The 18,934-nt window shown below is 42.3% G+C and overlaps 2 protein-coding genes across 3 annotated transcripts in view; one reads left to right on the top strand and one right to left on the bottom strand.

Moving 5' to 3' along the window:
* Window positions 1-505, top strand: part of LOC117468193 (CAP-Gly domain-containing linker protein 4) — a 55,238-nt gene extending 54,733 nt beyond the window's left edge. For both annotated transcript variants that reach the window (XM_034112220.1, XM_034112217.1), the window contains one exon: window positions 362-505. In XM_034112220.1, coding sequence (XP_033968111.1) covers window positions 362-500 — 139 coding nt within the window. In that variant the 3' untranslated portion in view covers window positions 501-505. The remainder of the gene's footprint in view (window positions 1-361) is intronic.
* Window positions 1-18,934, bottom strand: part of LOC117468194 (ALK tyrosine kinase receptor-like) — a 547,997-nt gene that overhangs the window by 3,584 nt on the left and 525,479 nt on the right. The window contains 4 exon segments of the mRNA XM_034112221.2: window positions 777-911; window positions 1,182-1,283; window positions 16,053-16,145; window positions 18,798-18,895. Of these exon segments, the coding sequence (XP_033968112.1) occupies window positions 777-911; window positions 1,182-1,283; window positions 16,053-16,145; window positions 18,798-18,895 (428 nt within the window).

Genomic DNA, 18,934 nt, shown 5'->3' with positions numbered 1-18,934 from the left:
ATCAAAACATTTTGAAAGCTCTCTATCAGCTACCCGGCACTTCTTCCAAAGTGGGAAGCAACATGAAAGAGAAGTGTTGATGTGGTTTCCATATTGAAAGTCATCTCATCTAATTTTCTCATGCCTCCTAGGTCCCGACTTGTTTACGTGTGAATATCAGCAACACATCTGAGCCTTTCATGTCTGCCTCTATGTTTTCATTTTCATTTCTTATACTGTGTCGGGTTAGGGATCAATACAGCATCGTGATGTTTGCCTCACAATGTTGTATTGATACACAGCTTCCACGGTCAATCTTTTATTAAATAAATCATTACAATTGCAAATTCTAATTCAATTCCTTGCTTTTTCTGTCCACTAGATGGCGTTACATTTTTTCGGATGACGTCAACGGGCTTGGCTGGAAGTTGGTCAACGTTAAGATGGTGTTTTTGGAGAAAGAAGTCAGATCTCAAACACATTCCGTAAATTGGATCTCATTAAATAAAAATAAAATGTAAAATTGTACTGTTAGCATTTTTGTTTTGTTTTATCGCAATAGTCATGATATGCCACGTTGCTTTAAATGGAAACATATGTTATTTTGACTTAAGTATCGTGATAATTCCATATGATTTGGCCTCCAGTGATCCAACCCTAACACTACGTATGCTTTATGTGCAACTCAGCGTCCTTCTAGCAGGTTTATGTTTTGGAGGAGTTTAAGTAGACCTCGTGGGATCACATTTTCCCTGCAGGCATGTGAAGCACTTGAATGAATTCAGATCAGCTCTTACACAGGCCCAGGGCAGTTTTTGGGTGGGTCCATTCTTCCGCCATTGGTCACAAACTCCAACACTTCCTGGTTACTACGACTTGGATACGGCATGTAGCCCAATGAGAAGATCTCCCACAGCAGAACCCCGAAGGACCTGCAGGTAAAAAGAGGACACATCAATCACAGGGAGGGGGAGCGAGAGGGGGGGGGAGGATCTCAGGACAAGCAAGTCATACATTAAAGCAAGTCATACATTAAAAGCATCTTCAGAGCTGTAAAGGATGAGCGCAGAGGACAAGACTGAGATAGAGACAAGATGGAGAATTTAACATATGCCACAGGATCAGAAGTGTTGAAGGACAGAGGAAGGTGAAACAGGAAGTATGTGAGATATAGGAGTGAGAGAGAAGTGTGAGGGACTCACCACGTGTCTGTTTTAGACGTGAAGATGCCCTCCATGAAGGCTTCAGGCGGCATCCACTTGACTGGCAGCATGGCCCGCCCCCCCTTCCTGTAATAGCTGGCCCTACACACACACACACACACACACACACACACACACACACACACACACACACACACACACACACACACACACACACACACACACACACACACACACACACACACACACACACACACACACACACACACACACACACACACACACACACACACACACACACACACACACACTTTTTCAGGGCGCAAAGGCCACATGCCAGGGCACAAAGGCCATTGAGGGAAACATTTGGATTTGGAGCTTACAAATAAATAACTTCACTTTTTTTATAAGAAAAACACACGAATGACATGGAAAACAAATCACTTTTTTAATATCAATAATGTCAAACATGATATCATCATATAGGCCTATGCCTCCTTAGTATTACCGTATATAAAATAAAATGCTTTACTTTGAATAATTAGTATTTGGTATGTTTACCATATACTACTTCTCCCATTCAAGAATCAAAAATCAAATCAAAAATTCTATTAATATGTAACAAATATATTCCATTTCAGAGCAGAAGAAACAGCCTTCAAGGGTCAAACTCTGCACATACATCATTCAGCAGTGCACAGTGAAGTGTGTGTGTGTGTGTGTGTGTGTGTGTGTGTGTGTGTGTACACGAGAGTCTACAGACTGTCATGGCGAATACAATCGCTGCTTTAATTCTGTCTTTAGGACGTTGTTGTGAGTGTGGACGGAGCAGCTACAGGTTAGTTTAGCCTGATTGATCCATTCAGAAAACACGCATTTTAAAAGGTTTTTCGCTTGTCTGCAGACTTGTCAAAGTATTAATTCATGTTTTTTACTAACCGGTATCAGTATTTAGTTACTTCGGCATCATTTTGATGTATTACAATTAAATCACGGTAAAATATGTTCATTTTGTCGTAGTTGTTTTCCACCACAGTATTTACATGGAAATAAGCCCCGCCCCCTCTCCAGCGCGTCCTGTTTGAATGACAGGAGTAAACACAGCTGACAGCCGCGGTGAAACTCCAGCGGTGAGTGATGAGAATATTCGCATCACGTCCGTTGTGAACGCAGCATAATGCAGTTCAGAAAACACTGTTCTGTTGCTTTTAAAGCAACTTCGAGATTTTAACAGTATCAGGGGCACACAGGCCATGGTGGCCGTAGGACGTACAATTATTTGTGGGGCATAACAGCCAGACCGAGGGGCTACGACCATAGATATATATAAACACTAGATGGCTCATGGGAGATTTTCCAGCGTAGCTGACCGGCCGCCATCTTGCTACAGTTAACAGTTACTCTGATTCGCGTTCTGGTAGCTATTGTAAGGTGAGTGATCTGCACAAAAATACTCTTAACTCACTGAAATCTTGACTGATTTACAAACGGTTTGGTTTATTATAAACATGATTAGCATGGCTATGATACAGGATGCTTGGACATGTTGAAATTGCAGCTTTTCTTTGTGTATGTGGTTGTATTTATTAGCTGGCTAATAACAAGAGGCTGTCAGTGAGACCTAGTATTACAAAGTTGACCCAGCAACTTTACACCAGTGGGAGAGGCAGAACTGCTCTTTCTTTTCAACACAACTTAAGTTACACATGATTTCTTCCAAGTGGTTTGGCTTGTTAAAAACATCTTGCATTATGATACAGGAATTTGCTGGCTTTGTGTTTACAGAAGTACCTGACTATGCCGGACTTTTGTGCAGCCCACGGATGCTCTAATCACCGCAGTCTGTCTGTCTGCAGTCTATATGAAGATCTCATGTCAAAAATAATTGTGATAAATTAGACAGAACTGGCCTGTCTGTGAGCACATTTTATGTTTGTTTGGTTCTTCTGATAAAGGTGTGAATATCTAAATAATATACCAACATATGCTATTGTCATTAGTTGTGTCCCTGTTCTTAAAGCTAAGGCATTGCTAAATTAACAACTCTTGGCTTACAGAGTGGTAACATGAGACCGATTTGTATATATAAAATATAAATGTATTTTAATTTTATAATTTATTTTAAATATTAACAATATAATAAAATAAATGGAAATATATACACCGGCAAATATTTAATATAAATACCTTGTGTGTGTGTGTGTATAGCTATTGCTTTATCTGATTAATGTTATTTTCATATGAAAGTCCATGATTATAAGTATGCAGTATCATAACTACATCTTTGATGTTTATAAAAAACTAAACCGTTTGAAAATTGGTTGAAAATTGAGCAAGATATGGTTATTTAAATAGTAAACCATAATGTTATGAATGAGAGAACTCCCTGTAGCAAGATGGCGGCCAAGTGGCAACGTCGGTCTCCATTGGCCAGCAGCGCGGGTGAGTCATCTAGTGTTTATATATATCTATGGCATGGCCGCCTTGAAAATCCTACCCTGGAACTCATACTTCCGTATATTCTTTTTCAGTCCTGAATTTGCCTCGAGTCAACATTGTGTTACTTTCGTGGCATGTCTGTGCCACTGCAGTCCAAAGTGGATTCAGCAAATTAGCAAACAGGCTATTTTATTCAATTTAGTTTCTCCAATTTGTTGAAAGGCAAATTGTGTACGGTAATTGTGTATTAAAAGTTAACTAGGCTCACACACTTTAAATTTGACTTTCTAAAAGAAATGTAGCAATGCGAGCTAACCCTAAATTCAAGTTAAATATAAATATTCACCCTAAAATGTCATTATTTATGTTACGGTAGCTTACGTGTTGTCCCCAAAAGGGAAGCAGAGTATGCCACAATATGCAAACAGATTGATGTGAGTAAAACACACACACTTTGAATGGATACATATTGTATTACTAACCATGTGGCTAATAACAGTTATATTGTGTTTTGTTTGCCCACTAATAATTCAAAAGGGAACAGTTATAAAATGAACACCAGCATCTGTTGTGTAGCATTGTCACCATGGCAACACCACTGCCCTCAAAAGCAGAGGGTAAAGAAAAAAGAAAAAACCATCTTGCAATTAAATCCTCGTTTGTCAGCGTCTGTATCGCCCTCTGATGCGATCGCACTCCCAGCTTCCTCACATGTGGGTGAGGGACCCTCTAAGAACTCTTATCTCTCACAGAGGGGGAGGGGGTTATTCGCCGGGCCGATCCCCGTCTGAGTCTTTTTTAATGCTGTTTTGCAAGCAGGGTTGTCGGAGAAATGATCAGATGTGTACTGTATCTGATTGTTGGTGCTGATGGAGGTCACTGCCCCCCCGCTCCAGGCCCACAGCATTAACTGCTCCCCATCCATCAGCAGGAGAAATGGACCCCCATCAAGATGCCAGTTAAGTGGAGTTTTTCTGGGGAAAGCATCGTTTGACATTGTTTGCTGTTGCAGAGGAGTACATCTGTTTTGCCTGTGTGATGTCATAACAATTATACACTTTTCCCCCTTTGCAGTTGTTTGTTAACAAGTGCTTTAGATTCAATAGGACTGTAATAGCCATGTCTGGGGGCTCTGTGCTGAGGGATGTCATTTACATCTTACAATATTACAATATACACACCTTTTCAAAAATCCATCGTGGTGCCATTTTCAATTTCCAAATTCTAACAATTTTGCTAAAGAAAGGTAAACATCATTTCAAACGATTATAACCAAAAAGATGTCGCCAGTTCACGTCCCGATCGGACCAACAAATACGGAGAGTGGACTGGAGAGGAGCCAGTTCACCTCCTGGGCCACTACCGAAGTGTCCTTGAGCAAGGCATCGAACCCCCAACTGCTCACTGGCGCCGGCTAGACTGGCTGCCTCCGCTCTGACCTCTCAACTGCATGTGCATGTGTAACTGTGTGTGTATTTGTAAAAAGTGTGTACTGTGTGTACTGTATGTACCTGTATAAAACGCATGTGCGTATATGACACAGTGGAAACTGATAAAGGTCCATCTACTTCTTCTGATTAATACCAATAACTACTATCAGTGCCCTTTACACCGGGATAGAACTCCGTAGCAGCCTTTAGATTATGACTCTTTATTCAGTGGGAATGCTGATTCAGCATTCCCACTATCTGTTATTCTACGGACGAAAAGTTTATTATTCCGCCGAAATGTTGGCCCTCTTCTACTCCCGCAGTGAACATCGCAGAAACTCCGTTCAAACATCAAAACGTTCAGCTCGGTCGGCAATCGATGGCTATTACTTTTCTCATTCATAACTTTAATAATTCCAGAGATACATCCCATAATTCATCACATTTTTAACATTGAAGTCAATGGAGAAAATCTTCAGACTTGAAAAATCTTCAAAATCTTCATGCGACTTCAACTGCTAACTGTTCCTTCATACTTTCCAACAGGACAGGATCGTAACATTTCCATCATAATCCATTATTACCCGTCATTTTATTTGATAAAAGTTTTTTAAGAGTTTTAATGATGAGATGAGACATGTTTAATATTTATGTTTGGGTACTAAGCAGCAAATGTTCATTCATTCTTTTTTTTTTAATGATTCATACAGAACCTTTAAGGGCATGGAGAAACAAAAAGATGAACAGAGACACCGACCGTGTGGTCACTTTTCATGTCAACACGAACATGAATGATTTATTTGTTCCTGCACTGACAGCACAGCAGAGGGGGGCAGAGGCCGCTAAAAACACCGTGACCATTGTGCCTAAACAGGCAAATATGAACAATGCCATCGTTTTAAATGAGACAATTACAATCAAAATATGAACAAAACATTTACAAGAACAACTCAATTGACCTGCTGTAGCCAAGCCTGAACGCTGATTTCTGCATCGTCATGCACCCTCGGACAAATCCGTTACTCATTTTAGCTTTTCTACAGATGTCGCAGAACATTTTGCCATCTTCCCTCCTCAGCCACTTAAACTCTTGCTCCCACTGAACCCGGTACTCCCGCTTGAACTCCTTGCCACTTGCTTGACCCTCCGCCGCTGGCTGAACGCTGTCAGTTTTAGTCTTACTGGCTTGTCCTTCATCTTCCACCGCATCAATCCCTCTTTTTTTACCTCGTTTATCCACACCATCACAATTACTGGGTTTATTAAAAAAGCTTCGGTCGATCAGCTTCCGTGACAGACTAGACTAGACAATAGCTACTTAATATACACACACTCGCCACCAACTGGACAGGGGTGTGAATGACTAAATAGTAATAGTTACAGACTACAGTAGAGTACAGTAGATCGCCCTCAGTGGACCTGGCCACTAAGGATGTAATATAATGTGGGCCGCTGGTGGACATTTTGGCGCTGTTCCGAGTTGTGTTCTAATCTGTCAAAATGACGAACTGCTTTCAGATTTTTCCGTCATTGTTAACGCGACCTCTGAGTGGGAATGCTTTATGCTGAAAAGCTGATGCTAAACTGCTATGCTGAAATGTAATGTGTAAGAAGAAAGTGAAGAATTTAGATTGAAATGATACATGAACACTGGGGGCTTGAATGTGTGATGAGAAAATAAAGTAAAAAGGCTTGGAAAAACAGCAGAATATTCGAACTGCAAACTTTTGAACTAACTTGATGGCGAATGATCTGTCGCCATGGCAATGGCATTTGATGACACCCCATACTACGCTTAGATGCGTTGATGGCTACATCATTACCAAACCTGTGAAGTTCTGGGCTGTTTGGAGTATTTTCACTGAAGTTATGAGAAAGCCGTGGTTCATGGCGAGCATTGTGTTGCCATGGCAACGGCATTTGGAGAAATCTCAAAACTGTCCCGTAGATGTCTTCACGGCTGGACTGCTCGCCATGAAACACGATGTCGCTGTAAGTCCAATTGACACGGTCCAATCGTCCCCCAATCTTCACTTGTATATCACCGGTCCATGCCTCAACAGCTCTACGCCAAATCTGAGATCCCACCATGTGCCGTTTCCATGGAAACGCATCCCTCGCCATAAAACATGATGTCGCTATAACTCCTATGATGTTAAAAAAGTGCTCAAACTTCACATGTGTGCTAGCAGTCCAGCCGTGAACACATCTACGGGACAGTTTTGAGATTTCTTCAAATGCCGTTGCCATGAAACACGGCTTTCTCATAACTTCAGTGAAACTGCTCCAAACGCCCCAAAACTTCACAGGTTTGGTAACGATGTCGCCATCAACGCATCTAAGCGTATTATGGGGTGTCATCACACATTCAAGCCCTCAGTGTTCATGTATAATTTCAATCTAAATTCTTCACTTTCTTCTTACACATTACATTTCAGCATAGCAGTTTAGCGTCAGATTTTCAGCATAAAGCATTCCCACTAGCAATTTCTTCAGGAATTGCATTCTCTAGTTCATTATGCTATCAAACTGTTCTTTTGATGGGTGATGCTCCGAGGTTTTATATCCGTCACTCTATATACATTTGTGTCTCTGATAGTGGAGGTTGAGTCCCATCCCTCTCCTTTACCTTTTGTAGCAAGTCATGTGTTTAGGATACATGTTACAGCCCCTGCCTCGTCTCCTCCACTCTGCATTATATTATGAGCTCTTGTGTTTATTGGATGTGCTGTCTCCTAGGTGCAATTGGCTTCCCCCTAAGGTAATGTGTCGCCCCGTTCTCTCTCAACTGGCAAGTCGGGATCCTGATTGGTTTGGTTCCTGGCTCTGCCCTCCAATCACAGGGCAGACCTGGAGGCAGACCCTTCAAATACTGAAACAGCTGGACATTACGGGCTCTGATCTTGTTTGGATGAACTATTTTTGTCACTTGAGAGTCATTAAACCTAGTGATGTTTTTGTTTGCCGTTTCTCTTCTCACAAAATATAATAACATATATTATATTTATAGTTCTTTCTTTACAACCCAGGCCCTCCATCTATTGTTTATTGGAGTACTATTGTTTTTGTCCTTTTGTTTGAGTTTGGCAATAAATGACATCATTTTTGTCTTTGCTGTCCTTTACTTTAACATGATGATGTAACACGCATTTTAAAAGTTTTTTCGCCTGCCGTCTGTCTGCAGACTTGTCAAAGCATTAATTCATGGTTTTTACTAACCGGTATCAGTATGTTGTTACTTCGGCATCATTTTGAAACGTGTATTACAATTAAATCACGGTCAAATATGTTCATCTTGTTGTATGTAGCCCCCTTGCCAGAGATTCTCTCTCTAGTTTAGCATACTCAGCCCTAGAACCACGATTTTATGGGGCCAGAAAAACTGTGAATTAGGACCCGCTAGCCGGTACTAGGCCAAGTGGAAACGCAACCAAAAACGGGCCCCACACTTCTCGGCACGCTTAAAGCGAGCTCCGTGCTGCAGTGGAAACGCGCCATTAGTATACTATTTTTTTACAATATTTTCCCCACAATATTATTATTATTATTATAATTTAACCCCTGACAATGGTCTATAGTCAGGTTGATGTGTGGAAGGTTTCCAGTTCAAATCCCTGGGCCTTTAGGGAAGGTACAAGAGTGGCAGTAACAGTCTCTCTGAACCTTCTGAAAACAGACCCTAGAGTAACTGAAGCAGGACCTGAAGCAGGACCTGAAGCAGGACCTGAGGCAGGAACTGAAGCAGGACCTGAAGCAGGACCTGAAACAGGACCTGAAGCAGGACCTGAAACAGGACCTGAAGCAGGAACTGAAACAGGACCTGAAGCAGGAACTGAAACAGGACCTGAAGCAGGACCTGCTGGGGCAGCACATGGCTAACAGAAAACACTGTAATCGCAGCGTGTAGCTCCAAGGTGTGAATATGAGGCAGGATGAGAAAATACTATTGTGTTCAGTTGGCATTCCCTTGACAAATAAAAGCTGGAGAAAAGAAAGAATGCAGGACATATCAAAAACAGGGTAACGAAACCTTAAACAGCTGGGGTAAAATATAGGACACCATACAACAAAAAAAGCAAATGTGGGTTTGGCAGCTGAAGCTCTTCAGATATGGCAGCCAAAGGATGCATGACCCATCACAATTATTCTTCGCAGTAGTTTAGGTGGATCTCAAACTGATTTCAAGCTGTTCTCTTGCTCCCCATGGGCAAAACATTTCTCAACTACTGTTAAAAACTAGGGCTATGCATGCTTCAAAAGTAATCCGTCAAATTGAATCCAAAAATAAGTAGCAACTACCACCAGGAATCTCAAACAGATGTAGCTATGCCTAGCCTTCTTAACAGGAAACAATTTCAGAGATTGGTCTTTTTTGATTTTATAACATACTCCAAAAATATGCTTTTAAGTTTCCTATTTTATTAGCTTGTGTCTGTACAAAGTATTTTTGCATTACAAAAGTAGTATGTAATGACATATATTAGTTAAATGTTTTGGTCCTATTAGGATTCACACTGGCTGTCTCTCTTTACTGAAACAGTGATTCAAGTCGTTATCGTTTAAAGACAAACAAAGCTTCATCTTGCTCAAACTATCTTTTTGCAGTGATATTTAAACCAGGACTAATGGTATTGAAACTGCAATGGTATGGACCCAGGGCAAATAACAGGAGCCAGCCCTGATCATTTGAGTTGAACTCGTAGCTCCATCTGTGTGTCTTTGGGGGGGAGCAGTGAGTTGAGAGATGATATGCTGTCAGAAAGTCAGGCTGAAAGGGAAATGTTTATTTAGCAAACTATTGGCACAAGAAGTTAGCCTTGAAGAAAATTGCACTTAATCAATGAAGAAGGGAAAACAATCACTAATTGAGTTTGTTTGCTTGACAGATTAGCTAAGAACCACAGGGCAGTCCCACTTATCCCCGTGATATCTGGCTGAGAATAACACGATCGATGCACTGAGGGGAAACAGTTCCCTCCTGCATTTGTAGGCCTGCAATTACAGTATTGAATCCTAACAACATCTCCCTATGTGTGCCCTACTTACGCCTATTCCTCTCATTTCCCTGTCTATCCTTATCAAGAAATTAGTCAGGGAGGCGGTGTGTCCTCGAAAGATGTGATTCAATCAAACAGCTGTGGCAGTGATCAGGGCCGTATCCAGGATTTCCTAAATACCGATTTCCAAACATGATAGGGGGGTTCGGGGGATACCCCCCAATATTTTTGGGATTTTCATGATCTAGTTAGGTGCTTTTTAAGTCCTGTGGGGGGTCACAAATTGGATAATATATTGATTTCAACCCATGTCAGTGGGCTGACAATATCAGCATAAATAATTTTTGAAAGTGTAATACATAAGAATCAGTTGATTGTTACTATTAATGATCTGGACATGCAGAAGAGGCTAAAATGATCACAAAACATTGTCAACATTCATTTTCCATGTCTCTCTCCTTTCCATAACCTGCAGCCTCTCTTCCATCTTCTTGAGTCTCTCTGTCTTCTTCCTGTTCATTACTCTCTCTGTCCTCTACTCTTTCTCTTTGTTCAAATCTTTGATACACGTTTATTTATAAAGCTTTGTTGGGTAAACTCCCGTATTATATTTGCTCTCTGATCACACAGAGTTGCAAGCAGCTATTGTCCGAGATCGCATGATGTAGTCTTGTTAGATGTGCCAAGAGCAAGGACTGTCTTAGGTAAGACAGCTTTTATGTGCGCAGCTCCACTTGCTTGGAACAATCTTCAGCAAGAATTGAAACTGAGCAATCTCATTCCTCTGCATGTTTTTAAAGCGAGGCTAAATGAAATGCTTGTTGATACTATGGGCACTTGTAAATGTCTATAACTATGTAAATGAATCCTGTAAATATAATGTATGATGTCCTTTATTGTTTTATGTTTCATGTGGAACCTATATGCTGCAGGTCTCCCTTGAAAAAGAGATCTATGTTCTCAATGGGACCAATCTGGTTAAATAAAGGTTTGAAATGAAATGAATCTCTCCCTCGTTGTTCACTTTTTGCTACTTTTCACTTGTCGCTCCTGCCAGTGAATTAAAAGCAATTCAGCCATTTAGTTCATTTCACTTGTTTGTTTGCATTATTTTAAAAAAAATCTGTTTTGTTTGATTCTCAAAAGAGAACAAAGATGTAAGCAAATTGTGTTTTATACAATTTTATGTTATTATGACATCATAACTGTAATAGATGTATGTTGTTTTAAAATTATGCCTGTTGTAAAGGCTATTGTTATAGATAAATAGATGTGGTTATTAAGCCTACATTCTTTTGTGTGACTGTACCTGCAGTTCCTCCCTGACTTCCATCACTTTCTCTCTCTGCCCGTCCTGTCTCTTCCTTACCAAAGCTGAGCCTCGACTGACGTAGTCTTTTCATTATATCTGAGTCAGTGTAAAAAGAAAACAATACAATGTTATATCTTCAATGTTTTACTCAAATTGAAATGAAAGAAAAGCATTACAACGTTTGTTAAAAGGTAATCCTTGATTAATGTAATTAACTTTAGCTCTCTAGCTAGTTTATTCACGCAATGTAAACCAAAGTATAGCCAATAGCTGCAATATCAGTTAGTGTGCATGTTGTCGGACGTCCACTGACTAACGTAGAGCGTTCACACAGGATCTGCTGGTCATATGATGTCCTGATGAACAGAAACACAAGCAGCCCTCTGGACTCAGATCTCTAGATACCTCATCTCTCCTCTGGACTCAGATCTCTAGATACCTCATCTCTCCTCTGGACTCAGATCTCTAGATACCTCATCTCTCCTCTGGACTCAGATCTCTAGATACCTCATCCATGACCTCATCACTCCTTCGCTGCTCCGGTTCAAGCGGGTTCAAGTCCGGGGCCCCCGTCTCAGGTCGGTTAAATGAAATCCTTGCTTCCCTCACTTGCGTCGTTTCCCTGCGTTTAGTCCCTCCCACCAGGGAAGCATGGAGGGACGCAAGGAAACCACGAGAAGCAGGGAAATGAGTTTTAAGAGCAATGGGACGTCCTTTCCTCCGGAGCGTCACCCCCGCCACACATTTACTGACACAAACATTCGTATCATCTGTTGTAGACTCCAATAAATAAAATAAAAATAAGAACTCATTCTCAAAAAAGATAAACGCCATTCTTAAAATGTATAAACGAACAATAGTTAGATTAACATTCATTGGATTGCACACTTTGTCTATTTGTGTGGATATGTAGCACATTAACATTGTAATAGCACTTAATGAATGACTGAATGGAAATGACAATACATTTAAATGTAAAACGAAAAAAGCGATCATGAAAATGTTTCCAATAAATGAATAAAATGATTTTTGACCACTTTGTTGTTCAGATATATCACATATTTGTAACTAAATGAAATATGAATTACACGGTTTAAACTGAGGAGTGAGTCCCGTGAGGTTCATGTATTTTCTTCACTCCGCTGGGGTATTGCTCTCATGTCAAGAAGCATCAGATCAGTGCATGCACTGCCTCGTCCAATCAGTGAGCGATACACAGTAAGGGGGCGGGGTGAGTATCTGAGGATTTCATCGGAGGATGGTCTGGTGGTTCCTCGGTTATCGCTCCTCCATGATCGATCCTCGGTCCTCCGGCAGAAATAAGAGCCATGGGACGGTACTCAAGATGGCGCAGGCAAATCAACTTCCGGTGAGACCGAGGAGCGAGGAAATGAAAATAGTCGACCTGAGACGGGGCCCGGGCTGCGGTGGTTTGTTGATACATGTCGTCTTCTTCTGTTTGCTTTAACAGAGGCTGCGTAGTTATGCAGCGCCCCCATGGTCAGTAAATGGAAGTACTACAAAGAACCCCGTTTAGTGCAATTATTTCACAAGTTTTGTTATACACAGCTCGGAAAATATTAACGAGGTCCGGACCTCGGTGACCTCAATGGTAGATACGGCCATGGCAGTGATCCTGCTTGTGTTGTTATGAAAAGAGTTCACTGATAAAGACTCCCACAATCTCCAATCCTTTTTTCTTTCAATATATATACAGCTGTGACCTCTGGAAGTAAGGCATATCTTAAAAAAGAAGATTTAAACACATGGAAATGTTGTACATTGCTATTCAGTACATTATCCTCTGCATTTGAACATGCTGGAATATTTAAAAAAGATTGAGGGATGGTACATGTACAGCATAAGACTGATAATCCCACTATCAGTGAGGTCTACCTTTTTCCTTAGCATGGAGTTTATGGACATATTTATTACTGCTGCTAACAGCACCAGCACAGACTGAACGCTCAGCCGCAGATTAAGGAAGGCTTAAACACAGTCCCAGGGAACCGATAGCACAAATGGAGGTGTTTTATATGTGTGTGATTTTGTGTGAAAGCAATTCAGTGTGCAGAAAGGAAGATAGGGGAATACGACACAATGTGGGGCCTGATGAATGTTCTGTGTGTGTGTCAGCCTAAAGTCATGCTACACACCATTGTTCCTATGAGAATATCGTCAGTTCAGAAAAAATGCCTTTGATTTCTGGAAGCACAGAGGATCTTTCTTCATAGTGGCGGCTGTTTACCTAAGGATGATTAGTGACTGGCAGCTTTTGTTTACCAGAGCAACACCGGTGTGGAAGCCTGTGTGTGAGGGAGAGTGGGTGGGGGGGATCCACGGTATACCATGTAAAGGTCCGTCTGTGGCTCTACTCCCAGAATACACCCAGCTGACATTCAGCCTCGTCACGGTGCCTCACGGTGCCTCACATGTCCCTCGCCACGTAGCAGGAGGGCCACATCGTGAAACGGGAAGAATAACACACCAGCGGCGGAACACAACTGTCCCTCCCTCTCAAAATGATAACAATGATAATAAAACAAGTCCCGGCACCACAGCTCCAGGCTGCAAGATAAAAAAGAAAATCACATGGAGGCACCTGAAAACCTGACATCAGCAATTAAATCAAGCAACCTAACGTGGCCCCTCCGGGAGGATTGTGCAGCTCTTTGTTCATGTGTGACTCCATGACTGGAAAGTGCTGTGTTCATGCAGCTTAGTGCTGTGGCATATTTCCCCTGCTCTAATTTCTTACCAGATGAAAGACTTTGGAGATTTCCCTGCTGCATTGTGCATTCAATTGAACGCTGTCACGTGAAATTGTAGAATTGGTTTGAGCTAAGAATAATGAGAAGCCACAGGGGCTCCAGATGAGATGATGTACATTCAAAGTGTGATAGAGAAGAACATGTTCCCAGTTGCATTTAAAAGTCTTCATGATAAATGCCATGACATTTACAATCATATACGAGGAAAAAAACTTAAAGTACAGAGCTGGTAATTTAAAGCAATATGAATGTGAAGTAAAAATAACTTAAGCTTGAGAACTCTGTGTTCAGTTTTTATCGTGGTAGTCAGTTCCTTCAAGGCCCGGACACAGACGGACCTCCGACTGTTGTGTCGCCTTGCGTCTCTGCGTCTTGGCCATGTGTCGCACTGGAACACACCGCAAAGACTTTAGCCGACGGCCAAGAAGCACGTACGAACTGCGCATGCGTGAGTGGAAATAACTCTCCTTACCAGCAGGTGGCGGTAGTGTGTATTCGTCAGGCAACAACCGGAAGACAGACTGCGTGATAACCGAGAGAAGAAGAATAGACTGCGTGATATAAACAAACAACACATAGCGTGTGCGTTCCATTTTCACTCTACAGCGAGAAGCTCATGGGGCTTTCCCGAACCTGTCTCGAGAGCTGGAGTTAAATGAAATCTCAGATTTGCCTTCTTAACGGCCCGTCCACACAGCGGCGTGCGTGGAAGCTTGCCGGTGGGCGTGTCTGAAACTCGACCAACAACCAATCACATGAATCTCCCGCCCCTGACACACAAGCAGCGGTTTGATTGGCTAGAGCTTGTACTGGCATATGATTCGATTGGCTGACGCTTCTGCCGAAGCTTCAAAAGTTGATCATTGCTCAACTTTTGCAGCGAGCCACGCCAGCAAAGCTCCCACAATGCAGTTTGGCGAAAAGTGACGTCACCCCATTCAAAGTGAATGGTGAAGCTTTCAACGCACGCTGCTGTGTGGACGGGCCATTAGTTTGTTTGGGTCCCTCCCTTCCGTTTCGCTTCTCATGCACTGATTCGCTAGCTGAACAGCCAATCACAGTGATTTATGTTACCGACAGCCTTTGGCCGACTGCCCACCGATTCAACATGGTGGGCAGTCGGCCAAAAAAGGTGTCGGCACGGCTGAAAAGACACAACGGTTGCGGGACACACCAATCTGATTAGGGCGTGTCGATGCTCATCGTCGGCCAAAATCGGCTTGGTGTGTCCGGGCCTTTATACCAACTGATACTAAAGGGAATAACGAGGACGATATCCAACAGTCAGTGTAAATGAGACCAGCTTTCTCTGGATTGTGTTGCCTTCATGCTGTTTAGGGAAACACATCTTAGCAGCTAACTCCTGATCTAGTAACGCAAAAGTGACTTAAACCTGCATTCTCTCTTATAGCCATTAGGGGGCGACTCCACTAGTGGCAAACATGTCAGATTTTCCAATATCAATGAGAAATGTGGCTACTTCTTACTTTATTTAATAGCACAGTAAACCTTTCCTTAACCTGGAAAGAACTCTTCTTTAGTGCAGCGACGTTGGTGTGGTGAAATGGTATTGGTAAACCTCCACAGCAAATATTACAATGATCTGGGTATTCAGTCAACATCCGGAATAAAAAGGATTTGATTCTTACACTTTATCTCTAAATACAAATGTTGTCCTTTTGTCCAGCCTGGTGATTACTCCACGGTAAAGATGAATGCTCACACATTGTTTTTCTCTTTCTTATTTCTGTTTGATGTGAGCTTACTTAGTGTACATTACGTTACATGTCACTTGTTAGACGCTTTTATCCAAAGCGACTTACATACTCAATACTGTGGGCCATCCCCACAGGAGCAGTCTGGGTTTAAACCCCATTACGACTCATCTGAACCCAGTGCTGATGTGGAGAAAGCCGTGTAGGTCTCGCATGCTGTCTGATATCAGTTGGAATGAATCGTACCTGTAAATGTCTCGAGCCATCCCAAAATCTCCAATCTTGGCGACACGGCCCGATCCTTTGCAGGTCAGTAGGCAATTACGAGCTGCAATGTCTCTGAAGAAGGAGAAAAACACATACATGCGGTCATGTACTTACTGCTGGTTCAACAATATTGGTCATTTTCATAGATGCACAGGCACTTTAAGTCTGAATGACACTTTGTATTGTAATACATTTAGAAGGCACTGTGTACAAGAGTTAAACATACTGAACATCCACACAGCTTTGCTCAGGCCTCCTCCCTTCACTAGCTTCATATGTGTGCATCTATAAGAGAGCTCCACATATGAAACTCCGACAGACGCTCCCTGTGGGATCTTACATTCAGTGGAAGTACAAAGCGAGTAAAGTCAAGTGTATGGTTTCCTACTGTTCCTTTATAGCTCTGCCCACATGGTGCATCCATAGACAAGATTGAAATGTTCCGTTGCTGGCAGAGTGGGTTGGAAGAGAATAAAATCCTATTTGCACTCTACTAGTTTGAGGAAATACAGTCTGGGGAAGACACAATTGAGCCCACACGCTGCATTGGGCTCCCAAGGCGCCAAACGTTCTTATCATCTTAAGAAGTAATGCAGCTTTAGTGCTCCTCATCACAGTAAAGACAGTAGTGCACTCGGGACGATGAATATCTGCTCAATGTAGATCATGGGACAGGGCAGGAGCAAGACATACAACAACTCGCAGTATTCAATCAGTTTGCGTGCTTTGATGGTATCCTCCAATCTCTGATGAAAACTCGGAATGTGAAATGAGGCTGAAGTGATAGTTCAGATTGATTTAAACCGAGGGCACTACTCTATGCATGGCTGCCCCACTTCAATGCGCCAGAAGTGTCTGGAACAATTCAACTTATTATAATATAATACAACTTCAAGTATGAGAATAGATGATTTGGCATGAAACAAAAACAATGTCTAGGGCATCCGGTGGCTTCTCAGTTTTAGTGAAATGTGGACTCAAGCTGTCAAATGAATGTCTGAGAGATAAATGAGATATCAAATCATTGACTAAATTGTGGTATCCTGCCACAACATTCCCTATTCATAAAAAGAAGTGAATGAATCCATCCATTTAGAGGCGTCTCCAAAAGCATAGCATCAGCTCACACATGAGCTCGTTCCTCTCCTCTCATGAGGGGCTGCGTAGAAACCCAAGCAGTTCTTGTTTAATGGCTCTCGAGAATTCATGCAAATGAGTTTTGCTCCTCGTAGGCAGGGACAGCCTTGAATGCAGCAGAAGCTGTCAGTGTGTCGCTGAGGGCTTAGGGGAAGGACACAGAGCACATGCAGCACAGTGATGGGAGAGCAGGCTGTTATTAAAACAAAGTTAACCGGCTTCAAAGTGTAGACCTTATTTACAGCACACTAACTGCAGCTCCAAGACCCATTTCACTGCAGCACTTACCGCCCCTGTGATTAGTCTGTTTTAAACAGCTGAAGTTGAACTACTTGACTCTCCTCGTCAGTGATTCTTTTCAAGCGACTACAGTTCCTAATGTCAGTACCTGTGTTATTGTAAAATAACGTTATAAAAATGTAACATTATTCGATGACACAGATACAAATGGATGTCAACATTAAAGATTGCTAGTTTGCCGGGGGAAGGTAAAGGTCATGTCTAGCTGGTGAAACTAAGAACACCCGAACCAGCTTCGGCCACATGGCACACGCACAGTTCCTGTGGCACTCAGGAAACACATATTGGGCATGTAGGACAACGTTTAGAAGACCTAGCTAGCATTTCTGTTATCCTGGAACAGGAGTCGAGAGGATATGGGAACATAATAAATAAATACATTTGTGTAGGGGCTCGTAGACTGCTGAACCAACCCCACACTCATATGCTCTATATTCCATGTAGTACCCTGGAATACCAGCACCCAGAGAAAGTAGTTCTCAGACAGCATGAAAGCTGTGATTTGACCTGTTGCAGCTCATCATCCACACCCTGTAATCCCTTAAGAAAAGCTGCTTTCTCCTCCACCCTACCTCATCCACCTGCCCTTTACTCAACCCCGAGTAAACACACCCCCATACAAATGAAATGAGTCTCAAGGACAGTATAAGGGTGAATTTTAATACAAGTTTGAAGGCATGAACGAGGGATGGATTGATGGGCCTTACTGTGCCAAGTTGGGGCAGACAAGGTCTCGTTTGTCATTGGCCAAGCCGCACAGAAACATGAAGATGGAGACACGAGCTTTAAGCGTCCAGATGTGAATGTGGGAGCCATTTTGACCACTGGCCTATTTGACATGTACTAGACTTTCCTCACAGACATCCACGGAGCAGAAGGACTCAAGAAATGCATTTCAAAGTGATTTAGTTCACCAACCACTGTGAATGTGGATATAGAATGGGACTTGCTCCTTTGATTCAGAGCGTAGAAAGGCCAGCCGGCTGCCCCATCTGGCTGCTCGGATGCTAAACCCATCACCTGTCCATTGTGCGGTCATACGAGAGGCCAAGGCAGCAGGGTCCATATGTCACGCCTGGGCGGACGCAGACCACTCGTAATCCTGAGCAAAGGCAGCGTGTGAATGCGGGCAAGTCTGTGCTATTTGAGTTTGAATATTTCTCTTTGCAAATTAGCATTCCATATGTATATGTGCTGTGTTTGTTTGTCTCTGTGCAGAGCTAATCTGTTTAGAACCCTTACATTACTGTTGATATATCCATATGCAGAGTAGTTCTGGGGTCGTACCTGTGTATAAACTGGTTCTCCTCCAGATACTGGCAGCCCTTTGCGATGTCTCGGGCCACATTCAGAAGATCCACCATGGACAAGCTGGACGGATGCTCCTGATCAGACAGAGGAATACCCAGAATGCAATATTAGTC

Source organism: Pseudochaenichthys georgianus, chromosome 22 (assembly GCF_902827115.2).
Source record: "Pseudochaenichthys georgianus chromosome 22, fPseGeo1.2, whole genome shotgun sequence".
In the NCBI taxonomy this organism is placed as follows: Eukaryota; Metazoa; Chordata; class Actinopteri; order Perciformes; family Channichthyidae; genus Pseudochaenichthys; species Pseudochaenichthys georgianus.
This window is presented reverse-complemented; position numbering and strand designations above follow the sequence as displayed.